This window comes from Trachemys scripta, chromosome 3, assembly GCF_013100865.1.
Source record: "Trachemys scripta elegans isolate TJP31775 chromosome 3, CAS_Tse_1.0, whole genome shotgun sequence".
Classification (NCBI taxonomy): Eukaryota; Metazoa; Chordata; order Testudines; family Emydidae; genus Trachemys; species Trachemys scripta.
This window is the reverse complement of record NC_048300.1, coordinates 11,564,800-11,592,579: the sequence shown is the minus strand read 5'-3', so window position 1 is coordinate 11,592,579 and position 27,780 is coordinate 11,564,800. Positions and strand designations below refer to the sequence as shown.

At 39.7% G+C, this 27,780-nt stretch overlaps 1 protein-coding gene across 3 annotated transcripts in view; it reads right to left on the bottom strand.

The window, feature by feature from the left end:
• The window catches only part of SLX4IP (SLX4 interacting protein), a 122,293-nt gene that overhangs the window by 22,887 nt on the left and 71,626 nt on the right, over positions 1 to 27,780 (bottom strand). For all 3 annotated transcript variants that reach the window (XM_034764130.1, XM_034764129.1, XM_034764128.1), the window contains 2 exons: positions 4,520 to 4,597; positions 1,806 to 1,894 (listed from right to left, as the gene is read on the bottom strand). In XM_034764130.1, the coding sequence (XP_034620021.1) occupies positions 1,806 to 1,894; positions 4,520 to 4,597 (167 nt within the window). The remainder of the gene's footprint in view (positions 1 to 1,805; positions 1,895 to 4,519; positions 4,598 to 27,780) is intronic.

Sequence of the window (27,780 nt, the reverse complement as noted above, 5' to 3'; positions counted from 1 at the left end):
GAAGAGGGACAGGGAATGGGACAGGGTAGGTGATCAGGAGGTAAAGGGGATGGTATATCCCAATCGTATGATCTCTAACACCCATTAGTCCGTTATTATTGATGTCCATCCAGATGTGGAGAAATGAGCGAAGGTGGTGTCAAAAGCATGGGGACTGATCAGGTGACAGCACTGCCTGGTGAAGGGGGTTGTCCAAACCCTTGACCAAAACTGCCTAGTGAAAAATTTAGTTGGTGCGATCGGTGCCGACTTGGTTTTCTCAACCAATGCCGACTGTGATGTTGGTGCTGAGGGCAGAGGCATGGTGCCTGAGGAGACACTCAACACCGGGTCCCGTATGGGTGAATTCGGTGCCGTGGAGGGGGTTTTATTATGTTGATGGGAGAGCTCTCTGATTTAAGGTCTGATCCTGCAAAGAATTAGGCACCTGAGTAACTTTACTCACATGAATAGCCCCATAGAACAGGCCCTTAAAATGTTAATTCACTTTTTGAATAATTAGGGATTTGTACTGATAGATTCAAGTTTTAAGTTACCACAATTTCAAATCAATACTGTAATATTTATGTGAAACAATCAAAATATTCTTGACAGCAGCACATTATTCAGTTGCCTTGACTCTTCTAATAGGAATCATATGAAAGGGAAACTAAGGAGGGGAATTCTTATTTGTTGCTTTTTGGAGAAATTAACTCTCTCAAATTGGAAGGAGAGTTTTACAAGAAACTTTAAAAAGAAAAATATAATAATTCATTTCCCAATCACAGGGTTTTGTTTGTTTGTTTGTTTGTTTTGTCAAAATACATGTTAAATAGTCCCACTTTAAGGAGTCTGAGTGGCTTTTAAAACACATGTTGTGAGAGTAATAGTTTTTTGTTCCGGTTGGTAACAAAATATTTTCAAAAGCAGTTTACTAGATTTTCTTTTGAGCAACCTAAACATCTCTTTTTGCTGGATTACTTATCCTGTGGTGTTTATCGATCTTGGGACCAAGATAATAAAGAATATAAAGCCCTCATAGCTGATGTTAGAAAGAAACTTTCCTGTTACAAAGGGCCTTAAATTAAATTTAATGTTTAAAATTAATATTTCCATTAATCACGCCTACAATACATGCACAGACCTTAATGTGTACTTATGACATTCACCATGAGTGCACAAGAAACAGCCTGTTATAAAACAGGCCACCTGGGTCAATGTTAGCACTCATGAGACAACCAGTGGTTAACTGCAGTATAAAATTCATAAGCTGTTGACCCTGATAGAGCCTTCTAGATGAAATATATAAGTAATAATTTTTACTGGTAATGAACTACCCAGCAATACCTTTTTTCCCATAAATTTATTAGGGGAACATATTTTGTTCCAGCAGTGCTAATGCTGACCCTTATTAGTTGTCTTATAGAACAGAGATGCCAAAAAAATAGGCAAAATAAATAATACGGTGGACCTTATAAATCTTAATATTTGGTAACAGAAAAGGTTTCAAGGCCACATAGTCAAAAATGGATACCTAAAGTTAGGTTTCTAAACAAGTAGCCCGATTTCCAAAATTGATCTTCTAGCAGTTCCTACTATCTTCAGCGGGAGGTGTTGGGTGTTCAGCCCAGTTGATAATCAGACCATTTAGGTGACAAAAAGACTAACTTTAGGTCCCCATTGTGAACATCTTGGCCCAATTGTTTAGATGATCTTTTCCATCCCTAGAAAATATCAGATTAGCATTTGAATGACTAAGTCTACACAGAAACATGTCTCACCACTGAACAATAAATCAGACTATTCTAGTACTCCTCCATACATACCAGTGCTCCGTTTTCGCTTGTCCAAAGACTGGGATTAGATTCAAGTCTAGTGACACAAACCACAAATTTGTCTGGAAATACACGCAGCTCTGTGTAAAACAACAAACCCCAAAAAGATTACATGCATCTTTCAGTATATAATACAGTTTTTATAAGGGCAACGTATATGTGTACTACATTTTGTAAATCAAAGCAGTCGACATTTTAAAATGCACAATAATTCTTTTCTCCCACCTCACTTTTTGCAATTCCCCACTCTCTCCTCCCCCTTCACTTGTGGTTTTTTTGTGGGTGAGGGGGTAAATCATTCAGTTATCAATAGGACAGAGTAAGCTCAGTTCTCCAGAGAAAAGACTAGGCTGCAAATTAGTCCACCTGAGCCCAGGACAAATATATCACATGGAACCCGACTGGCAAGTCATTCAGCATATTTCCTTTGTGCTAGTCTGATGATTCATCTTTTCATCCCAAAAACTTTGTCATGTTTATAACATCAGTATAATATATTGCATCAAAATTGGACATAACATGACATATGGAAACATCTTTCAAACTATGACTAAGGTGATTTTAAAGTGTTTAAACGATTTATTACTGTTTACCAATACGATCTCACATATCCTACTCCTAAAAACACAGTTCCCAGAGTTAACCCATAACAACAAAACTTTGTAGTCATCTGAGATTACTAGAGGGAAGAGGATTCAGTAATAACAATTCTGAACCACTGATCAGAATAGAGTACATCAGGCATCACTCCATTTAGTGACAAAACTACTAGAGAGAGAGAGAGAGGGTGTTCTGTTTTAGCAATCTGCGATTATTTCCACATCCATTAAAATGGTATATTTTTATTTAGGATTTATATGTGAAATTGTCAGACTTTTATAACAATGGGCCAGAACATCCTGTCTTACAGGAGGGGGAAGAGGTAAGATAGGCAGGAAAACTAGGAGGCTGACCACACAGTTTCCCTCAGAACATTCCATCAAAGGGCAGCAAACAGGGGAGGAACATGGAGCTATCCACATGGATGGCTGCTTCTTCACAAGACTGTGGTGTTTCACTGACAGCGTGCTCTGTGCAGCCATTTGCCAAGTCCTCCGATGGCTGCTATGCAGGAGCCATTAAGGTAATTTTACAAGAGTTAATGCTGTATTAATTACTACTAGATCTGTGGGTTGGTGTGGTGGCTTGTAGTCGGCCCCACTGTTCTTCTGGTCTCAGCCCTGCAGAGCTCCAAGCAGAAAGGCTCCAGAGGAAATAAGGAGTGGTGCTGGGATGGGAAGTGGGGGCAGTAATCCCCACCTTCTGCACAGGAAGGATAAGATGCATACGCAGAAGGGTTGCTCCTAGCCTCAGATATTAAGCATTCTGACAATGTGTTATTTCAGCTTTGACGGTAAAATGAACCAATGCAACATGCGTTTCAATTGCAAAATACAGAATTGTACTTAAATGATAAACAATGTGTTCTTTTTGGTTGCAGTATTACATGTATCCTGACTAAAAGAACTGTTGAGGCCAAAGTGTTTATTAGCTCAGGAAATATACTTATTAGAGTGCGGCAGCAGCTTTTATTAATAATAAAAATTATTATTAACGACAAAGAAACAACAACAAATTTGGCCACTGTCTTTCAACGACCTCTGTGTGGGAGCAGGGGGTTCTATTCATGTGGAGCTCGTTACAGGATCGTGGCCTTAGAATTTTTTCTGATAGTATTGGTAGATCAAATACATTTTAGTTTGGTTGTTTTAACTGTTACATTTTGCCAGATAGTCTCTTGCTAGTTAACAAAACAAATCTGTCACTAGACTACAATACTTCATGTAAAATTCCAATAAAGCTTAGATCCAAAACAAATAAAGTTTTGATGTAAAAGACATTATTACAATATAATCTAATATTCCAAAACAGCCATGAAAATGTACAGCTTTGCTGAAATACTTAAAATCAACACTCTAATCTCTGCACTCAGTATGAAGTTAGACAAAATTAGTAGTTATTTGAAACAGAAGAGACTTAACAAATGTCCATAAACATAGCAAATAAAACCCTATAAAATGTAAGAGACATTACTAAGGTTGTTATTCAAGCAGTTAAAAGATTTTAAGGCCACTTAGTTGATTTACTTTATTTTTCTTTTAAATTCAAAAGATCAACTGAAAGGGCAGTGATTGTTATGGTTCCTTTTTATTGTTGTTGGAGCAACAGGATTGATATCACTTCCTTACAGAGCATCTTGGCTTGGAAAAACATGAAGAAGAAAAATTTCTGGCCCAATGACATCACCTATGCAGGGGTTTTACAGCAGTGGGCTCAATGAAAGCTTTTGCTTGCATATGCTTGTACCATACAGTTGATACCATAAGATATTCAAACAATAATGATGTGACTCATGGGAATGCAACCTCTGGTTGATTCACCTTGTGGAGCCTCAGTAAAATGCTGAGCCTCATCACAAATATAAAATCTGGTATGACCGAGCTGATTAGTCTGGAAAAAGCAGTAAGCAACTTTAAAGTTAAATGAAACACACAAACAACAGTTTGGAAATATTTTTGATTAAAAACAAAAAATCCCACAACAAAACAATAACAGAAACCAATAAACTGAATCAAAATTCTAATGGAAACACTGTGTTTATGATCCCCTCCCTTCTCCCAGTTGTGCTAAATGTTAAGGAACGGAATAAGAAACTGCCTGCTTACCGCGATACTGCTTCCCCACCACACAACGGAGATTGACCCATCTCTTTATGAAGTAGGCTGTAATGTGAAAATTTCCACCTGCAACAGTAAACAGAGTGATGTAATGAGTGTAAGGACATTCTGTTCTCACAGTATGCTACACATCTCCTGATTGTTTGGGGAAAGGAAGGCATAGCTCTCACTTACAAGATATGCGTCTCTCCAAAAGAAATAGTTTTAATAAAAACTTCTTAGAGTCAAGAATAAACTAACTAATGTAGAGCAGAGTAAAAAAAAAAGCAGTGGATTTTAAAATTGATCAGTTATGCTATCCAATCACAGAAATTAATTTCAATTAATTCATTGCCCACAAAAGGTGCCAGACAAACAGCTCTGGAGACTAAGACACTGTTCATTGTGACCCCACAAACCAAGGAAGCAGCTGAAAATTTTCTAAACTAATCGCTTTTTAGAGAAAGACCTTGGCTTGCGTAACGTTTTTAAAAGTTTGGTATGGAGCTGCCAGCTATGAGCAGATTCTAAAAGATGCTAATCATTTGCCAATCCCATTGAGTTCAACAAGAAAAGCAGCGCCCTTCAAGATCAGGCTATATTTAATTGCAGTGATAAATACCATGTGGTGATCAAACTGTGATCAAACTCAGCAAAAGAGCCTCGTTCCCAGCGGCTGACCACACTTAGAATCCTTGTGCTATAAAGGTTCTCAAAGCTAGAAAGATCATCTTGTACACTGGATTGCAACTCCAAAAAAACTGGGTTCTATTCTATTCTCTGCTTTGCCATCGACTTCCTGTGGGATCTTGGGCAAGTCACTTAGTTTCTCTGTGCCTCAGTTCAGTCTGTAAAGTAGGGATAATAATTCTTCCCTACCTCACAGGGATGTGACAAGGTTAAACTCATTACTGTTTGCAAGGCCCTCAGATACCTTGGTGACAAGTGCCACAGAAAAGCTTATAAATAAATATTGCCATTCTCGACTCTAGAAAGAAGGCAAGGGAAGGCGCAGGACCACATATCCCCATCACAATTCCAGCCAGGAGAGCTAACCAGGAGCAGATGGTCCGGATGTTGACCACAGCACAAGGATGACAATGCAGCTTCATTCCCTTCTGCATGCTCCAGAGATTCCTAGTTTGCACAGTGCCTCTGGGAATGACCCCTGCAGTGGTGTTCTACCACACCATCCTTCATGCAGTACCATGCTTATTTATCATAATCAATCCCTAAATAATTTATCAGCCAGCTTGTTCCCTTAGGAAGACAACTGAATACTTGACTCCCTTTAGAGATTGAGTCAAGATGTATCAAGTTAAGCCACCCTTTAAAAACAAGGAACACTTTGGATGCAGTCCATCACCTTTATTAGTTGCATATTTACAGCACACAATTAAAGAAAATTGTTGTTAGCTATTTCCAGTTTGGCACCCACTATCTTTTTGACACACTGTCAGTGGGGTTAGCCAAATCAAAGACTACAAGACTTTGCGCTTTCTATAAACAAATTGTAATTGTGACAGTACAATGCCTTCCACTGTGATCTCAGTAACAGTGGAACAGAGAGATGTCTGTAAAAACTAGAGCTGGCAAAAAAACAAGAATTCTGTTTTGTGAAAAATTTCAAGGTTTCAAAGTTTGTTTTTGTTCTGCATCAGAAACAAGACCTCTTGAAATTTTTCACAAAAAGCACACAAGAGCGACCGGACTGCCAACAGTCCGAATCTGCCCGATTTAGAGTAGGGACTTGAACCTGGGTCTCTTATTCCAGGTGAGTGCCCTAAAGACTGGGGTACTGGCTCTTTTCGTGTGCAGGAGGGGTCCCTCTCTGACACACACACATTCTCTCCCCCCCCCCTCCGGATAAACCTGTCCAACAAAACTTTGGTCTAAACTGACATTTCCACAAACAGTTTCTGTTTTGATGAATCGGTATTTTCAGATTAAAAATTCTCTCATCTAAAAAAATCTTGACCATCTCTAGTAAAAATACAAATTTACAAACCAGTCTCTAAATGAGGAGAATAGATGTCTAAATGAGGAAATCCTCTCCGCCTGAATGTTCCTCACAACACTGAACAAGTACTTCAATTTCATCGTATTTTTTTATTAAAACTTCAAACAAAAGGTGATCATCTTTTACATTTCCCACCTCACTCTAAAACACAATGCTTCATGCCCGAGATTCTTCTAAGAATGGGATCAACATGTCTATCTGTTTAGTTTTCCAGCTGTCCTGTAAGAAGTAAGTCTTTAATCATATCTGACCAACTAACAACCTAAGCAGAGATTCAAATTGATCTTAACGACCTTTGATTTACAATATGTCTGCTCTTGGGAGTAAGACAACCCCCACCCCACCCAGCGCTATGGTATTTTCACTTCAGTTGCCTCTTGTTAGTGCATGATTTCAAGTTGACTTCTGCTGGTGGCAGAGTCATACAGGATATGTCCAAAACGTAATTTAAGATATTGTTAAATATGTCTCTTTAATTTCCCCTCTTCATTGATTCTTCCCTTGTGGAACCTTTCTACCAGCAGGAAAGCTATATTGTCATGAGGCTCTAAAGGCAGTTCAATTAAATATCGTTCTGCTGATCAGTTAATAGGGGATATCATGTCAGTACAGCAGCTCTAGCAGCCAAAGTTTATCACTTAAATGATGAATGCAGTCTGTATCTGCTTGCATCAATTAGTACAATTGCTGCACCTCAGGAATAATTTTCTTCACTCTTTCTTTTAGGAGGTGAAAAATATTTACATGCAATGATTTAAAACTTGTGTTCATCAAACCCACCTAATAAATTGTTTTCTTCATAGCTGCATCTATATTTGAGTATTAAATGTATGATCATGCAATGAAAAGAAATTGCAATGTAGATATTGTGTATTTGATTCTAGCAATCAGTACATTTCTTTTAAAAGTGAATCTAATGTGTAAAAGCTACTGTTGACAGCTCTAGACCCTGAAGTCCTCCATTTATCGTGTTCATAACCCCTGTGGATAAAAGAGAAGGAACAGCATCAGCCATGGTTGAGCCACTTTGCCACGCTGTTTCTCGAGAGTGCATCAACCCAGAACTGGAAGAACTCTGACTAATTGTAAGAGAGAAGTTCAGTCTTCATACCCATCCATCCTTCCACTCTTTGCTGAGAATGCTAGTAAGGGTGCCAGTTATTGCTAATTGTGGTGTGTGTTTTAAGATGTGGATATCTGCATGCCAGGCATCGGGGTGTAATATATTTTAAAAGAACATTATATTCCATTTTTAACAAATATTTTCAAAAACCTCTTGCTAGTGCATTAATGTCTTTGGAACTTCTGAACTGCTCCATCCAGTAACATCAGTTTGTGTTAGCAAAACGACAGCTGTGCCAATGTCCGCTGATAATACAGCAGCGCTGCAATGCTACTAACACTATAGAGTTCTTTCTGCTCCTTCCAAGGAAAAATATCTGCAAGTTAACTATTCTCTTACACAAGATCAAGAAATGAAGATACTACAGAAATGCCTTCTTCTTCCTATCTGAAGAGCCTGTGTATTCTGCAGCCAACACAGAAATCGGAAAAATGTTTTCCAGTTTACAGTAAATAATGCAGAAATGAGACTTCTATTGAGGGGAGTGGATATTCTGATTTTGAAACTGTACATCTAAGTCATCATATCAGAGTTCCAAAAACATTCACTGAGACACTGGAAACCAAAACGTGACCGAATAAATGGAGTCCTAGCAAGGATGCAGTTTAGTTTAAGCAACAATGTGCTCCAGTGAGTAATGCATTTTAAGGGAGTGGTAATTTGCCCTGCCTGATATATTTCACAGTCCCAGGACACTGAGAGGAAATATCAGACGCTGAGTTTATACTGTAAAACTATCCAGCAACACTTGTTTTCCAAAGGAATTACAGCCAAGTTGACTTGAGCTTCCAACAAGGCTGCCAAGAAGAGCCTGTGGTACAGTGTATAACAGTGGAAAGCCCTCTCCCACGGCTATTAGAGACCATTCATCTGGGAGCCTGGGAAAATGCCTATGAGCTGCTGAGTTATCTGGAATAGCCTGGCAGGTGTTCACTTCCCAGCAAAATCTGGCACCTGCATGGCTCTGTTACTGAATTCTGCAAAGTCTTCTCCAAAACCACAAGACAGGCCTAAGAAGATCGATTGCCCCCAAAACATTTTCATACCTGATACTCCTACATTTCTGATTGTACAGCTTTTCTTGCTGTTTTCCAAAACATCTAATTCAGTGGTTCTCAAATTTTTGTACTGCTGACCCCTTTCACATAGCAAGCCTCTGAGTGCGACCCCCCCTTATAAATTAAAAACACTTTTAAATATATTTAACACCATTATAAATGCTGGAGGCGAAGCGGGGTTTGGGGTGGAGGCTGGCAGCTCATGACCCCCCATGTAAGAACCTTGCAACCCCTTGAGGGGTCCTGACCCCAAGCTGAAAATCCCCGATCTAATTTTTTCTCACATCTCAGCCAGTTTAAATTTCTGACATGTTGTTTTGGATTAAAATTGCCCCTTTGATTTGAAATTACATGTGTAGTTTTACTTGAGTGAGCAATCTCACTGAAAATGACGAGACACAAAATGCTGTCAAAAGCACAAAGTAAAAAAGATGAAAAAAATATTTCCCCCTATAATCTCTTTCACTAATAGTTATCTTTAGGGCTACTTGTAACAAAAGGCATGGAAAAGAAATAAGACAGAAGTATGGTTTCTAGATTTATGTTGTCTATTAAGAACATTCCACTCAAGCATGTGCAATCCATGCAACAGAGCTAATGAAAAACAAAATGAAACTGATTAGAAATGGACTAAAACCAAAGCGGAGACTGAACATTCTGTTTTCATTGCCCAGGCTGAATGAAGAGTCACAAATATGCTAAGAGTATAAACAGTGAACAGCAAATTACAATTAAATTATTAGATTATTAATAACACATCTGCTTTAAAAATGTATATGTAAAATTATATATACAACATTTTAACTTGACACTGCATCCTTTAAACCAGAAGAACATTTCTTTTTCACTGAAACAGCTTAAAAGAGCCAAATGGATTTTTTCTAAAGAAAAACTGTGTTATAAAAGGACTTTCCCCAGGGAATGACCTTGCATTCTAAGTTCCAATTCAAGAAAAGGTTTAGGGTTTAAATAATCTAAAAAAAACCCAGGAAGTACTTCGACCTGAAGTATAATCACAAATAGCTAGTTAGTTATGTATAATTTCCATACCAAGCCTACATTTCTGTGGGCATAATTTAGTGCCTTCAATTAAGAACACTCTATTTAGCACCTGTAATGCATGGGAAAGCATTAATCCAGCAGGTGGAAAGCTGTGAATTCAAGTCATTGCACCTCCCCCACTCTCCCCGCCCCACAAAAGACGATGACGTCTAATTTAGAAAATTAGGACCAACATATTTTTCATCTAAATAGTATGAGGTGGGAAGGGAACCATAGATCTAAAGGAATGGGATAAAAATCTGTTCTAACATGCTTTTGTCTGGTGAAAGTAATTTACAAAAATAGTGATTTTACACCAGTTTACATGCCATGATGACATATTAGGGATTAAAATATAAGACCCACCTGTTATAATGATGAAAAACTGAGAGGAGACTGTGTCTCGATTACAAAATTGTTCTAGTGCCTTGACTGCAAAGAAGGAAATACCCTTATGTTTACTGGCCACCACTATGAATTTCCAAACTGTTGTCAGTATTTGAATGGTTTCTTGCAACATGTGTTAACTCTTTATGCTTAACAATCTAGCTGTGACACTCCAATTACCTTTCCTAGACCTGAAGAAGAGCTCTATGGAGCTCGAAAGATTATTGGACCAACTTCTGTTGGTGAAAGAGACAAACGATATTACCTCATCCACCTTGTTTCTGTCAGTATACAACTCAACTATATGACAAAGATACAACTCAGCTATATGACAAAGCCCAAATTCCTTACCTGTGTATTCCAAATAATGGACCAGAACCTTAGCTAGTGGAAATTGGAGTAACTCCATTGACTTCAATGGAGCTACATCAATTCACACAAGGTAAGGATCTGGCCCAGCATCAGTTGTCATACTATCGAAAAAGTGACTTTTTCCATTTCTCTTTACAATCTCATTCAAGGAGGGAAAACTGAGATGATATAGAAGAGATGACATAACCAATCCAGAAACTATAAGTCTGAACAAGTCAAACAAATGTCAATATTACACCAGTTCAAACAAAAATACACTTGCTTTTTATGTAACTTATAATTTAAGTTGTTGACGTTAGTTTAATTATTAAAAGATATTTCTAAATTGTGAGTTAGTGTTGTGAGCCTGACTTTGGTTTCCACAATAGAAGCTAAATATTTCTGTTAATTAAAAGGATAGTGAAAAAACATTCTGCAAATAAACAAACATGAGATTGCCAACTTCCATTCTTTTTCCTCTAAAAGATTTATCAATTTAAATCTCTTTGCTTTGCATGGATTTGTTTAGTGAATTAAAAAAAAACCCAGACATTTTTTTCAAATTAATGTTCTAAATGATAAAAGAAATTACATTTATTATTTGCCTTTATGACACTGCTGAAATTTACTAAATCCTATTAATGTGTCCACAAAGGATCCGCAAATTGGTTTTTCACTTTTCAAGTGATGAAGAGCTTTGTCTAAATTTGTACCAGTTTTACTAAATTTTAGTTATTTACTTTTTTCAGTAAGTATTTTACAAATTAAGGCCCGGCTACTGCACTCATATATTTATTTATCTTTACACAAAGTCCCTTTGAGATCAATAGGAATGATATTCACAGTGTATAAAGTTAAGCACATGTGTAAGTCTTAGCAAGAGAGGCCCCTAAAATACAGACACATGGAAAGTCTGGCCCAATCCTGCAAACACAAACATACATAACTGTACTCACATGAATAGTCCCATTAAAGCCAATGGAACTACTCATGTGAGTAAAGTTTGGAATGCCCATATATTTTTGCCAGGCAGGTTCTTAGTCTAGCTCAGTCAACCTTTCAGTTAAGTACTGCAGCAAAATTTTCTAAGCATAGGAAAATAAAGGTTACATGATGGGTAATGAAAAAAATAAATTAGAAAAAGGATTTTTTAAACCTAAAAATGCTACATTTTCTCTCTACATCTGTCATATGGCAATGCAGTTTAAGAATAAGAGGATGGTAAGCAGAATATTGCTGTATATCATAGTAACATCAAAAATAAAAGATACTGCTTATCTTGCAACCATATAAAGTGTGCCTGAAACCACCTCTTGTGACAATTAAAGTAACAAGAGCTGCACCATTTAACAAGCATTTCTAAAAGAATTTTCTTCCCTTGTAAATTTAATTTGCTTGGGTTGTTTTTTAGGGGACTGCTGCTGGTGGTGATTTGATGTCATTTTTACATTGGTGCTTTTAGGGACACACAGGGTTAAACATGTGTAAAATAAATTTTCTCAGTTTAAAGAGCACAAAACAACACATTTAGGAAACCAGACAGCTAGCGGGTCAAAACATTACACTTCCAGGTCAAGCTTCTGGTTGCAATTAAGTAAAATTCCTACCAGCATTTCTAAGGAAATCATATTTCTTGCAGTTTTTTTTAATCCCTGCTTTCTTGCTTACATTGTAACCACAGCACTTTCACTCTCTTTAGCAACATATAATACCTGTGTATCTGAAGATTTTCTACGAACCTGAACTACATTTTAATCTAAAAATTAAACCCTCTCAATTTTTCCATCCGAGTCTCATTCATTTAAAGTTGAACTAATTTAAGAAAATTAGATGAATTTATTAAAGGGAAACTATTAAACCGAAATCTAGTTTATTTAAAAACAAGCATTAAAAACCTTTTCTCAGGAGCCACACCTCCCCCTTTTGACCTCCTGCAGTATTTGTGATTTCAGTCATATTTTTCTTATTTAAAAAAACGTTTTTCTCTCCCTTGGAGCTGTGAGAAAGACCCACTCAAACAACAGTAGAAATTGACTGAGGACCCAGTCCTGCACACATGTACACACAGCTTAAATTTAAGCATGTGAGTAGTCCCCAGACTTTTACCGTAGTCCAGCGTGACTACTCAGATCCTTAAAGTTAAGCATGTGCGTAAGTGTTTCCAGGACTGGAGCTTAACTGACCTACTATACAGGAGAGAGAAAGAATGTGTTATCAAAAGTAAAAACAAAAACAAAACTGTAAAAATAGAGAAATATGTTTTATCTAATTTATTTTTTAAATAGTAATCTAGGCGCTACCTGTACCAATACTAGATACATCGTTTTTATACTTAAGTATTACTTTCCAATTGATGGTGTGCTTTTAAAAGAAAGAAAGGATCTTTTAAAAAGTCCAAACAACTCTTTTTCCTTTTCCCTAGGCCATTATTTGTATAGGGTTAGAGCCTATTAGGTGCTGTTTTCAACTCGCTTTGAAGTTGAGGGAACTCGAGGGTACTTCGCAAACTTTAGAAACACCCAGCACTGCACAGGCATTATTACCACTATGCCACAAACTTCTTACAATACAGATGCACAAATTCAAGAAAATGAATATTCACAACTGTAGCTAAAAAGTTTAGAGGTGCCTCAGTTGTACTGCTTTAGCTGGAACAAGGGTTTCTTAATTCTTTTGGCACCAACTTCTTACGATCAAATTAAAGTTAGTAATTTATGGAGTTAATATAAATGACATAATTTCATTTGATAAATTACCAAGACTATAAAATTATGGTTTCTAGTAACTGCTTGGCTAATGAAGAAAAAATGAACAAGCTATTTATATATAATAAATAACTCAACTTGGGACGTAACATTTTATCTGATGTTAAGTGTAACAGATGGTTAGCAGAGAATCTCCCTCTTGTTTTTATCAAGATATTGAGCTGAGATGCTAATCAAGTGGAATTTGCCAAAACAAAAGATTTCTTGGACTTTAAACTATATTTGCTTTTACTCCAAAAAACAAAAATGTTTTGCATTAGCAGTGCTGTGCATTCAGACGTGCACTCAACCTGCCTGCATTGTTACTGAAATCAGGGCCAACAGTGAATACTGAATATACTTGCAATTGTGTTTAAGGTTGTTGAGCAGAATTTTCTCTTGCATTACACCTCTATCACGATATAACGCGACCCGATGTAACACGAATTCAGATATAACACGGTAAAGCAGTGCTCCAGGGGGGCGGGGCTGCGCTCCCTGGTGGATCAAAGCAAGTTCGATATAACACGGTTTCACCTGTAACGCGGTAAGATTGTTTGGCTCCCGAGGACAGCGTTATATCGAGGTAGAGGTGTACCTTCTCAAACTTGCTTACATTTCAATGACCAAACATTAAGTCAAATTTTGTCGTAAGAAGGGAGGATTATATGAGAGTTTTTGCAAAGAAGAAATTGGGGCTGTGTTGTTAGTCTGAGTGGCATCCTGGAAAGAGCAAGAAAAGGGAGAAGAGGATTGCATATGGGATGGGCCAACATACGAGTGTTGTAAAGGGTGAGTATGGAAGCCTTTCATGGACTTGTATAGCTACACAACAGTGTGTAAGCAGCCTGCTTTTCACTCCAGGTGTATCTATGCCGACACTGGTTTGTAGTGTAGAGGTAGCCTAGATTTACACTGATGTGAGAGCAGAATCCAGCCAATATTTTGGCCAAAAGGGACTTTGACCCACAGATCTAGTTACCTGATAGTTCTTTAAAAAAATGCCCCTCAGAGTCACAGAATCCATGGAAAAACATTTGAAGAATGAATTAACAAAAGTCTAGTAGAACATGCTGTCAGAACCACCTTCTCTCTGCCATTTTAGACATTCTTCCTAACGCAAGGTACTCAAACATCCTTGAAATGCTGAACCCAGGATTTGAGGGATGCTTAGAGCAGAGATCCAGAGTGCCATGTTGTTAGTGGATAGAAGAAGATATGTTGAAACATGAATAAAACCACACACAGTCTCAAAATCAAACTTATTCAGCAGAAAATTCCATTTAAGACTGGCAGCAGTAATACTGAACAAACTGGATTAAAATGCTTTGTAGTGGAACATACTGTAATGGTGATTTGTTACTCACATTTTGTGGTGCCCAATGTTTAATCAGGTCTGGAAGAAGGTACCAAGTAGATTAAATATCATTTTGGGAACTGACATTCTTCACTAACCAAAATACCTGATACCAAGAGATTATGGGAGCTTTAGAATCTAAACAGAGTACAGAAAAAAATCTTTTCAAGAGCAACAGCTGTTGAAATGAGAAATCATACAACCCACATAAGAGTCAACAAGAAACGTTAGGGCCAGATAGTCAAAATCACTCAGCAGCCACAACTTGGACAGATTTTCAAATGTGCTCAGTTCCCACTAAGACAAATGGGCACTGAGTTCTTCTGAAAATTCAGCCATTAATTTATGTGGCTAAATGGGAGCTGCTGAGCTATTTTAAAGTCTGGCCCTGAAAGTTTTAGATCAGTGAAGTGTCCAATTGCTTCTGGCCAAATCTGATAGGTGACTGAGAAGATATGATCACACTAGATACCTATGATTATTTCTGTATACCTATGATTATCAGTATTGAACTATTATCTAGTTTTTTCTATAGCGAGAGATCTTTCGCTGCTAATATTTCTAATGTTTGTGTGAAGATATATAGACTCTGATATATGTATATTTTTCACACACACACATTTTCTTGTAATTATCTTTATCTTCATTTTTTCCTATCTTAAAAATACAGCAAAAAAAAAGGAAACAGAGATGACATACAGTAAATAGAAGGAAAGGGGTTGCTGGTGGATAGCAGATAGACATTGTTTAATGGTCAGTGTTAAGGATGTTTTTAAAACTTTAACTCCAAACTACCTTTCTTTGTCACGTTTATTCATTAAAAAAAATACAGCATTTTTTAAATGAAGTGGTATTTATTTTCAACATTAATCATCTGAAAGATGCTATCTGGGAATATCTTTAGGTTGTGGGATTTTTAATTTTTTTAAGCATTTAAAAACCACAACAACAAATGTCTGCACTTTGTTATTTTTCCATTTCTTCCATAGGCTCTTTGAACTACACTCCTTTACTGCTTCAGCAAGTCAAGATTACAAACTTGGCAAACACCACATGAATGGGAGAAACAGGAGATGAGGCCTTCAGAGTTACAGCTGCTGAAGTATGAACAAGGAAGTAAATTGTCACAGAGCTCAGGAAGTGGCATGTTTTGCTGTTTTCTACCTTTTCCCCTTAACCCTGTGTCCTGTACCAGTCAAAATTAGTGCCACTGCCATGTCAGGGGAAGGGATCACCAAGTGTCTCCTGAAGGAGAAGGGGTAAAATAAAAATTATGATACTGCCAGTTTCACCACTGAAAGGTTGAAGATTCTGCCACCACCGTATCCACACCCTGTTGCCATGGAAGTAGAGAAGGATTCTGCTGCTAAAGACAAGCACAACAGCCCATTTCTCTGGGAAGTGCTATAGGTGAGATTTCTCTCACTAGCACCACTGGAGGAGGTACTGAAACAAACTGTACAGAGCTAAGCAGTGCCTGGGGAGGAAGATTCTATCTTGGCCCATCTCTTTTTTGGGTGGGTTGGGGGAGACTCAAGGTAGAAGTTCTGGTGGCCAGTTCTAATTTGAAGATAAGTTGGGCTTTGCTGGGGAAGGACTATGAATTACCTGTGAGAACTGCTTTGACAAGTGTTCGATCCTAGCAAGTGATTTACATTTTCAAATCTATCCTTGCAACAAAAAGGGAAAATTATATATATTTTTCTCTGTGTGTGTGTTATACACAAAAGTTTAATTGGAACAAGTTCATTAGCTTCACTGGGAATCCACAGAGATCCAAACTGTGCCTGAAACTTGTTGTGCAGAGGGGCACTTAATATTCAACCCTGTGCTGAAGGGGAGGCCAGAAATTTCTATGTACTGTTCTTCTCCCTATGCTGGACCAGGAGTTCCTTCTATGGGGGAAGGAGCAGACTGAGAGGGTCAAAGCATGTGCACCTCCCACTATTCATGCTGTGAAAGCCTCATCTCGGGTTGGGAAATTCCAGGGGCACCTGCAGATGGAGAACTCCCTGCAAAAGAGCTGATGTAGTGGAAAGAAACAAGGCAATGCAGATCTTTGGGTTCCCGGGACTGAACCTCCAGCTTCTTCTTTAGGGGTCAACCCCCAACTTTCATTAACAGACAATTTAGTTAACAGTATAATGAAGTTCTAGTACCCTAGAAGCATGATCAGGATCACCATCTTTCCTAAACCACTACAGTGCTCTCATGAAACATAATGGAATAACACATACTGGAGTTTCTAGATCAAGCCATTATACCACAACTTCAGCCTACTCGCTAACAGAGGGTTAGGTTGGGGTATTTTTGCATTTTGATAAGGCAGCGGATTTAAAACGAACAAAAGGAAGCACTTCTTCATACAACACACAGTCAAGCTGTGGAAGTTGTGAAGGCCAAATGTGTATCTGTGTTCAAAAAAGAATTAGATAAGTTAATGAAGGATAGATCCATCAATGGCTATTAGCTAAGATGGTCAGGGATGCAACCCCCATGCTCTGGGGTGTACCTAAACCTCCAATTGCTAGAAGGTGGGACTGGCTGATGGGATGAATCACTCAAAATTTGCCCTGTTCTGTTCATTCCCTCTGAAGCATTTGGCACTGGCCACTGTCAGAAGACATGATAGTGGGCTAGATGGGCCATAGGTTTGACCTAGTATGGCCATTCTTATGTTCTTCTGTTGTTTAAATATTTCTAAAATAACTTTTGTATCATCCTTGCTCCTTTCCTACCTCCCGCAAAACAAAATAATTGGGAAGCAGGTTTTCTGAAGTCAGTGGGAGTGGGTATGCATGTCAAAAATCAGGCTAATCAAAGGATAGTTACAATCTTAACAAGAAAATAGCTATCATGTTTCTGTACTAATCACAAGATTCATTTACTAAGCCCCCAAAACTGAAAATCTTAAAAGCTACGACAAAGAACTGAACAGAAACCTACACTGGCTCAAATCCTGCTAATCTTACTCATGGGAGTATTTCCAGTGAAGCTGATGGGACTACACCCATGAATAAATCAAGTACAACTGATCTTTAATTACTATACAAAAGGAATTACTCTCACCTTTACCCTATAAAACACAAATATAGACTCAATAATGCTCAAATCAGGTGAGATCATCAGTTGAAAAAGACCCCAAAGAAAACTCATCACTAACTACTAAGTTCTGGCCTACATTTAAAATGCTACAGCACTTCAGTGTAGACACTATTTACACCGATGGGAGATTCCCAGCACAGGTAATCCACCTACCCGAGAGGTGGTAGCTGGGTTCACAGAAGAACTGACAGACAGAATTCTTCTGTCAACCTAGCACTGTCTCCACAGGGACTTAGGTCAGCTTAACTGCGCTGGTCAGGGGTGTGGATTTTTCACATCCCTGAGCAACAGTGTTATGGCGACCTAATTTTCTAGTGTGGACCAGGTCTGAGTGTGGGCAGTGAGAGACGTGGCTAACAGCCTTCAGCTTTTTTATTTTTCTTAAAGTCTGTTACTAGTGTTCAGTGGCTAAGTTTCTGTTATACATAAAGCTCAAAGGGTACTGCAAGTGTTGCTCTAAATTCCCAGCACCAGAACACACAAGCTGGGGAGAGTAAAGTTCAAACGCAAACTGCAAAAAAGTCTGAATAGATTCAGTGATAAAGAGATGAATGATGAATAATTTTAAAGCTCAAATACAATTTTCATCGTATTTTGAAGTTGGACAACAACAGTTTAGACTTTATTAGTAAACAGATTTTCTTGTTATTTATCTATAACTCTGTAACCATATTCAGTGAAAAAATACACTTATTTTAATCAGAAATATGCAGTAAATGCAACGTCCTAGCTACTAAGGTTATTGGTGTATTAGCAATACCTAAGCCATATTTACTAAGAAATGTACTCCAGGGAATACATGGAAAAGTGGCACAATTATTACAAACATTCTGGTTAGGACTTTCAAAAAATCCTAAGGGAGTTAAGCGTCCAAACCCCACTGAAATTCATTGGGTGTCTAATTCCCTTTGGCTCACCCCCTCCTCCCCATGTACTGAACATTACTAAAACTTATATTAGTTATTACATTAAAACGTGCAGTCTCTGAAGTGCCTTTCAGAAGAAGTTGGGGGATATCGATCACTATTCAACATTGCTGTAACCATATACAAACATTGATCCTTGACCCAATGAGCTCACAATCGAAGGACAGTCAGACAAGTAGACTGAAGTTAGTGGGAATAGAAAACAACATTTAAAAAAAACCCACCTTCATATGTATATGTCAACAAGATTCACAGTAAGCAGCACAGAAGAAGTGGCTCTTCAAGAGGGACTTAAGGTAGAGAGGGAAAGATTCTTGCAGTTGAGCTCAGGGAAATTATGCTACTCATGGGGGCTGCAGAAGGTACAGTGCTCAACCTTAAAAGTTTACCAGTTTTGCCTGAGATTCAGGTTACCTCAACATTTTCAGTATTCTCTATCCTTGTATCTTGCATAGTGCCAATACTTAGGTAATGCTATTTAATTATCTAGAAAAGACTCACTGGACCACCTCCATCTGTGATCATGTAACATCTTGGGAAAATTACAGCAATTCCTTACATGGAAAAGTAATATTAGGAAAGTGTTCCATAAGAGGGTTGGAGTCATGTGACCAGCCAGCTCTCCACAGACCACAGTTTGGGAACTACTGATCAAAGACAATTGGCAGCTTTTAAAGGGCAACCACAGGATGAGGAGCGGGAGGCCAGGAGTGAGAATTTTATTCAATTTATTACCAAAAGAAAAAAGCCCACACACTATTAAAATGGGAAACATTTCCCTCTTCTGGAAAGAGAGCCTGAAATACCAGCTATGTTTTTCTGCATTTTGGAATTTTTAAAGACATTTTAAAAGAAAGATTTTTGCTAAAACAAGAGATATTTATTCCTCTCAAATTCTCTGCTAGCCTGATTTGCAGTTAAAATCCCAAGAAATTGATATCCCAAATAAAATATGGAAAGTATGCATACATCAGACATACAAACAAATGTAAAATATTAAGAAATAAATAAAAAATAAAACCACCCCATCAAAATATTTTTAAGAAACCACCAGCATAAGGGGGAAACAATTATTGCTTACTTCTGGGAGCAACCATCTCCACTGACAGACGCAAAGTAGATTAAATGGATTGGCACAACAAAATGCTGAACAAACTCACCAAAGCTTTGACATTGCAATCAGATCTGCACAGGTGTCCCTGTGTCCATGCGGAGCCCCATTTGGCTTAAGTGGGGTTCTGTATATATGCAGGGGTCTGTCCAGCCTCATGAATCTGATTACAGGATCTGGGCCTATAGGATCATTTGAAGTACAGTCACTGCACACAATATTGCATTTAAACTGGAGTAAAAGTCAATTAAGGTCTGCAGGATTGGGCCATAAGTCATTAAATGATAAATAGGGCTATAATTATCTCTCTGAGAAACAAGAAACTCATGCAGCTAAAACCCACAGTTTGAGAAATGCTGAGGAAGACAAGTATCAAATAAACTTCACCTCCTGTAGCAGCAATAGGCACTCTTTAATTGATCGCAAGTGAGAGGAATTTAAAAGGGATACTGTCTAAAAGATTTTAAGAAGCGCCAAAAAAGATGAAATTGAGATGCGAGAGCAGAATGCTTTGGAAGGATCTTTTGGATGCACCTTTGTCTTTATTATGCTGGTTGATTTCACATTTCCTGTGCATTAAAAAAGAGGAGGTTTGATCTCATACAGAAGGAGGGAAAAAAGATAAAGTCAGGAGTTCGGGTGTCATGTGACATCCTGTTTTCTAATTACTGTCATTGCATTTGGAATTGCTCTACTGACCAAAGGCCACACATACGGGAAAGCCCCCACCTCTTAAAAAACCCCACACCTTTTTGAAATACCTTTTCCTTGTCCAGCTTGGAAAGCACACCTCTATCTGCCCTCTGTTGTTGTGCACAACTGCCCAGCTGACCAAGCCGGCTACATGCTCCAAACACACTTCTGCCTGGAGGAGGCAGGAGATACTGGACTCCTGGGCCTGTGTGGAGAAGAGGCTATGCAAGCACAGCTATGGACTAGTTGTAGAAATATTGGCATCCACGAGCAGATTGCTCAGGGGATGCAGAAGAAGGGGTACGACGGGGACCAGCAGCAGTGCCACGTGATAGCCAAGGAACTGCAGCAGGAATACTAGAAGGCCAGGGAGGCCAACGATCGATCGGGGGCTGAGACACAGACCTGCTGCTTTTACAAACAGACGAATGCCATACTGGGCAGAGACCCCACCACCAGTGTGCACACAACTGTAGATACCTCGCAGGAACCCAAGTTGCAGGCCCCTGCCAAGAACAGCAAAGAGAAGGAGGTGGAGATGGAAGAGGAAGAGGAGAAGAGGGGACTGATGATGGGGGGATCCAGCTGTGCCATGAGCCAGGACCTGCTTTTGACTCCACAGCAGTCCAGCCAGTCCCTGTAGCAGAGCACAGGCGAGCCTGTGCAAGAGAAAGAGCCTCAGGTAAATGTTTAAATACATTTCCCATTTCAGTGATGGCACCCCCAACTTAGTAGGACACAACTATCAACTTTTCATTAATTTACTTGTACTGCAAGAGGTAGTGGTACAACACATAGAGGAAGAGTTGCTATCTGCTTTTCATTCCCCTCTAGAGTTAGGTGGGAGCAGAGGGTATGGGGAGCAGTTTATTTAGGTACACAGGGATGTCCTTTGAATCTCGATGAAACTTCATCCATGGTCAAATTCATGGTATGCCAACACCCTGAATACTGTGTGCAGTTCTGGTCGTCCCATCTCAAAAAAGATATATTAGAATTGAAAAAGGAACACAGAAGGGCAACAAAAATGATTAGGCTGTTCATATGGATCAGCTTCCATATAAAGAGAGATTAAAAAGACTGGGATTTTTCAGGTTGGAAAAGAGATGACTAAGGAGCGATATAATAGAGGTCTATAACATCATGAATGGTGTGGAGAAAGTGAATAAGGCAGTGTTAATTACTCCTTTACATAACACAACAATCAGGGGGTCACCCAACGAAAGTAACAGGCAGCAGGTTTAAAACAAAGAAAAGGAAGTACTTCTTCACACAACACACAGTCACCCCGTGGCACTCCTTGCAGGGGATGTTGTGAAGGCCAAACTACAAAGGAGTTCAAAACAGAATTAGATAAGTTCATGGAGGATAGGTTCATCAATGGCCATTAGCCAAGATGGTCAGGGATGCAACCCCATGATTTGGGTTTCCCTAGCTTCTGACTGCCTGAAGCTGGGAGTGGACAACAAGAGGATGGATCATTCAGTGATTGACTGTTCTGTTCATTCCTTCTGAAGCACCTGGCATTGGCCACTGTCAGAAGACAGGATATTAGGCTAGATGGTGATTCTTATGTTCCATGGAGGTACACTGCAATCCTCTCCTGAAAGTTTCTAGGGATGGCAGTCTTATTTCTTCCTCCATGGTAGGACACTTTCCCACGCCAGTTGGCAAAAACTTTGACAGACACCATTGCTGTAAATGGGCTAGCAGCATACAGGCCCAGGTGACTTCAGGACACCCGCAATAGCTTGTTCTCTGGGCCTTTGTCACCCTTAGGAGTGAGACATGAGCTAAAACCACCAACTCTCACAAATGGTGCCAGTACTCAGTGCCAGTGCCCTATACCCATAGTTTCATGCAACCAAGCAATTCCCTGCTCATTTCCCTCACCCATGGTGGGTCATACTCACCATGGCTTGAGCGGAGAGTGGCATCGGGCACAAGCACTCCAAAGCAGAAGTGTCACTAAGCATGTTTTGTTTAACACTTTAGGGAGCAATGAAAGGGGGGAGTTTTGAATCTTAAGTTTCGCTTTCCGTTCCTACCATACTGATAATGGTACCTCAAGTGTGTTTTATCTGTAGCTGCAGTTGTTGCAGCTTTGAGGGGTACACCCCTTCCACATCAGCAGAACAAATGACTCAGATGAGGAGAAAAAAGAGGAGGCGAGAGGGCATGTTCTGTGAAATGCTGCAAGCCAGAGCTGCATCAGACCTTGAACAGAGGGCCTGGGGGATGAATATTGCAGACTCTATGGAGACCTGGGTTCTGTTCCCAGCTCTTCCACTCATCTGTCTGCTCTTTCCTTTGCCATTGGGCCATGGTGCCTCCCGTGTATGAGGCCAGCAAAGAACCAGTTAGTCTGATCTTTGCCTTAACACAGCATGGTGCTGAAGTGGGGCACACTCAGATGGGGGTCAGACTAGATGACCCTTGCAGTCCCTTCTAACCCTATGATTCTATGGAGAGGAGGGAGGCACAGGAAAAGGAGAGGCAGATGAACAAGGACATAATGGGGCTTCTCCATCAGCAAACTCAGCTGCTGCAGACAATTATGGACCTCCAGATTCAACAATCCGGGGTTGGACTCCCATTGCAGTCTGTGGAGAACTGCTCCACAGCTCCTCCCTACACCACCCTTTCTCTCCTAGCATTCAACATGGCCTCTGGGCCTGCATGCTTACCTCTACCACTATACACTGGGGGAAAGCCTGGACAAGAATAGCTTCCCATACACTGACCTGTGAGAACCACAGTTGGTGTACGTGTAGCTACAATGGACATCAATGTTCCTTCCTCTTGTTTATTTATTAAGGTTCCTCAATTGTTTTAAGTTAAAATGCATTTCACTTAAGCTCTTCAGAGATTTTTTTGGAGCTGTTTTTGGAAGTGAATAAAACTCTTTTGTTTTGAAAGTGATCCATCTTTATTAGTTTACAACACATAGTGCACAATGCTTGATGACAGTGAAAGTAGTGGTCTTGTACACTCACAACCCACAAACTCAGTGCCAAACAGTGTAATTTTCACCAGTGTACAGTAAGCACCCCAGCATTAATAGGTACACTGTCAGTGATATATGCACAGATGTGCAGCAAGCACCACACAATTCCTAACAGGCCCCCAAACTGCAGCGCCAGGTTGAGCACAGCGCAACACAGGATGTTACTGTGGATCGCTGTTAGAGTGCTCTTTCAAAGCCTCCCTAAGCCATAGAGCTCCTTGTTGAGCTTGTCTGATAGCCCTTGTGCTGGAATGTTCAAACTCAGCAGAAAGCCGCTCCACCTCTGCCCTCCACCCTTGCGGCAAGTTTTCCCCCTTTTCTACAAAAATACTATGTAGGACACAACAGGCAGCTATAACCATTGGGATATTTCTCACACCGAGATCCAATATGGTGAGTCAACAACGCCAGCGCCCTTTCAGTCTACCAAAAGCACATTCAACTGTCATTCTGCACCTGCTGAGCCTGTAGTTGAATCTTTCCCTGGTGCTGTCATGGTGGACAGTTTACAGCTTGATGAGTCAGGGGAGCAAGAAATAGGCTGAATGCCCCAGGATCACTACTGGCATTTCAACATCACCAACAGCAATCTGCTGGTTGGGAAAGAAGGTCCCTGCTTGTAGCTTTCTGAACAGTCCTGTGTTCTTAAAGATGAGAACGTCATGCACCTTCCCTGACCAGCCAACATTGATGTCAATGAAGCATGCCTGTGGAGCCACCAGCACTTGCATACCCATGGAAAAGTTGCCATTTCTGCTGATGCACTCTGCAGCAAGGTGATCTGTGCCTTACTGTCAGGCAGATGTGCATGCCATCTATTTCTCCACTGCAGTTGGGGAACTGCATAGCCGCAAAGCCATTCACTATGTCCTGCACATTGCTGAAAGTCACAGTCCTGTGTAGCAGGAGACTATTAATGGGCCGGCCTACTTGTATCACAACAGCTTTTACTGTGGATTTCCCACTGATCGGTAGCAATCTGGTGTTGCAAGTTTCCACGATGTGATTACCACTCGCTTCTCCACTGTCAGTACAGCTCTCAGTTTGGTGTCCCTGGTGTTGGATGGCTTGCTTGGCGCACAGATCCAGAAAAGTGATCTTGTGGATCTGAAAGTTCTGCAGCCACTGCTCGTCATCCCAAACCTGCATCACGATGCGATCCCACCAGTCAATGCTCATTTCTCAGACCCAGAAGTGGTGATCCACCATTTGCAGCGGATCCATGAATGCCACCAATAACCTTGAATAGGTTCTCATTATGTCCTCATAGCAAACTGACAGCCAGGAAACTGCCATGTTCCCCATGGTTATTCTTGTGGCTCAGCAAATACCAAAGGATTGTGCATCCTATGTTTGCAATGCTCATGACAGTAGTGCAGAGCTGTGCAGGCTCCATGCTTCTGTTAGAGCTGGCAGACAGCGACAAGTCCCACGCGGGTTAGTAGGAAATTGAAAATAGGCACAAAATTATGGGATATAGATGATATTATGGGACGGAGAACACTGCCTTATGGAAAGTTGATCTCTCATTCTCAGTCACCTCCGTGCGAGTCGTTTCTGCCCTGTCTTGCATTCCCAAAACTACCCAAAAGACAGTGTGCTGAATTGTGGCGGGTTGCACACTGGGATACCTACTCATGGTGCACTGCACTGTGGATCGACACAAGCACTCTTGGTGAGCATGTGCAGTGCCGACACAAGGAGCCAAATATGCACACACAAGCGATGGACTAACTGCAACGGCTGTACGCCAACGTAACTTGTGTCAGCAAAACTTTGTCGTGTAGACAGGGTCTTGCAGAATAAACACAGCCAACTCCCTTCTCCCTCAAGAAGTAGAAGGAGGAGGTCACAGTTTGCTAGGTACTTCCTTCCCACTCCAGCTACTACGTGGGAGATGAAGGACCTAGCCTTGTTGACTTGGCAAGTTACCTTTTAACCCTTTTCTCATTCCTTCCCAATGTTCCATCTTTCCCTGTCTGTTCTTTACCCTCTTCCCAACTTTCCCATCATTCTTCCTTTATCATACTATGCCCTTGAACTCGCTGCTCAGCCCTCTTTTCAGTCTCTTATTGCTTTGTTTCTGCAGCCCCTTACTGTCAGGCAGAAGAGCAGCCACTTTCCCCCGAGTAAGGAAAGCAGTAGACTAGCATGCTTGAAAATGTCCTTATGAGAGGATGTCAGTGATTGGTAAAAGTGGAGCACAGTGATGATACCTCACAAATTCTATAAGCTGGGTCTGAAGTTAAGAGATAACAAGTCAACTTACACTTCTGTAGAAAGCCCAGTTCTTAATGGGTCAAATTTTCCAAGATGCAATTTTTGTGAAGGGCTGACTTGCATGTACTGAACGCCTCATATGGGCATGCTAGTGAGGTTTACGAGCTCAATGCCCATCTTGCACATCTCTGGGCATGCAAACTGGATGGGGGGAAAACTGTATCTTTGTAAATCTATCCCACTGCGTTTTTCTCTTAAAAAATAAGATAAACCAAAATCAAACACTTTTCGACATTAGATCAAACACAGGAAATAGAGAGTTTACTCTGAAACCAATGACTAAAGACTAAATTAAAGCTTACTTTGGCAGATAAGTTACACTGGCCATTTGGGAGGGGCAGAGAAATTGTTCAAACAGAAGGAAGAATAGGAAGAACTTGCTTGTTTTGGCTACTTTCTCCCCTTTTTCCATTCTCTATCCCATTTTTCTTTCTTCTTCTCTTGTGTATAACACCCACAGATTTCTTAATGAGATGGTATGCGACCCACCACACACTACTGTGTGGGTGTAAATGAAAGAGCTGTGTAAATTAACAAGTAACTTGCACAGAGATTTTACTCATGTGTCACAAACAGGGAAGGCAATATATACCTCCATAACGTCAGACAGAGAAATCTGTTAGCTGATGATTTTCTCCTTGAAATATCCAAGGTGGCCATTCTAACAATGGACTCCTCTCTGCTCCGCAGCCCTAAGAGGCAGGTCCAGACTGCCAATCAAAGAGAGGTGGCTTGGCTCCCACTTCTGGGGAAATCCCCAATTATAACATTTTTCAGCTTTAGAAGATGTTTAGGAACTTCTATTAACCCCATTACAACACAACATGAATTTTTTCCTGCAATACAAAATATAACAGAGTGGTTGCGCACATTTCTTTGTATGACACTAAGGACTGTTCAGATTGTGAAGTACTCATTTCCCAGATCTTGTGTGCAGTGACTTATTCTGAAGGGTTCCAGTTCCTTTCTGTAGAACCCAAAGATACTATATTTTTACCATCTATTAACTAAAGGTTTTATTGCCTTGTTTAAGTGCTGGTAACTGGTAAAGTGTAAAAGTTACTGGCCTGTGGATCTTCTGACTAGCTGGCTCCTGATGAGATGGATTCTGATTGCCCTGGTGAACATTCACACATTCCTTTGTTTCTTTCTTAGGTGTACTGGCTTAGTGAAGAATATATGAATGCTGGACTTAAGCAAAGCACTTCATTTTCTCAGAGTGCTGTATTGAGGCACCATAGACAGGGCTTCCAACTCAAACATTTAAGGCAGAGAGGGCGTAAAAAGAGGACTTGGTAAGGACATTCAACATCAAATCGAGTTTCCATGGAATTTTCTTTTTTTTACATTTATTTTCCATCTATCAGTAATTCATGGGAATTAATCCAGCAAGGTGAATGGGATGATAGTTCTGGCAAATCCAAAATCTAGAGCCTCCAGGGTCAGAATGGAGTCATTAATGTTACTGATGACTTCTTTTGACGTATTTGCCTTTAGGGTGTTTGTTATCAGGGGAAATGTAGACAAGACACATAGATCATCAGTTTGCCAGGGCTGGAACAGCGTGCCAGTTTTCTAATTAAAAGGTTGCTTTAAATTAACAACTCACAAATGTGTCAGGCTTCATATATACTCTCAGATTAACAACTTATACAAGATACCTGCCTGCGCATCTGAGAACAATTAAATTTATTTTCACACAATTACTTTTAAACACACTTTATTTGGGCAGCTACCTTTTTAAAAATATATATATTAAAAATGTTTCTCAGTGGGAAAAAACATTCCTTAGCAGGATTTCTTTTTAAAATGGTATCCTTTTCTTTTTTCATAGGAAAATTCTATTTGTTTTCTCAAAACCAGAAATATAAGAGGATCTAAAAGTTCACATGCTTTATAAACATTGCACAGTTCACTCTTTTAGGGGGATAAATTAAGGTTCCCAACTTGCAGGAAAGGCTTTTAAAAAAATCTTTACTGGCCTCCAGCACTTTCTACTTATATTCTATTTTGTACTTGTGGGAAAAAAATAGTCATGTCATAGCAAGCTAGTTCCCATGTATTCCT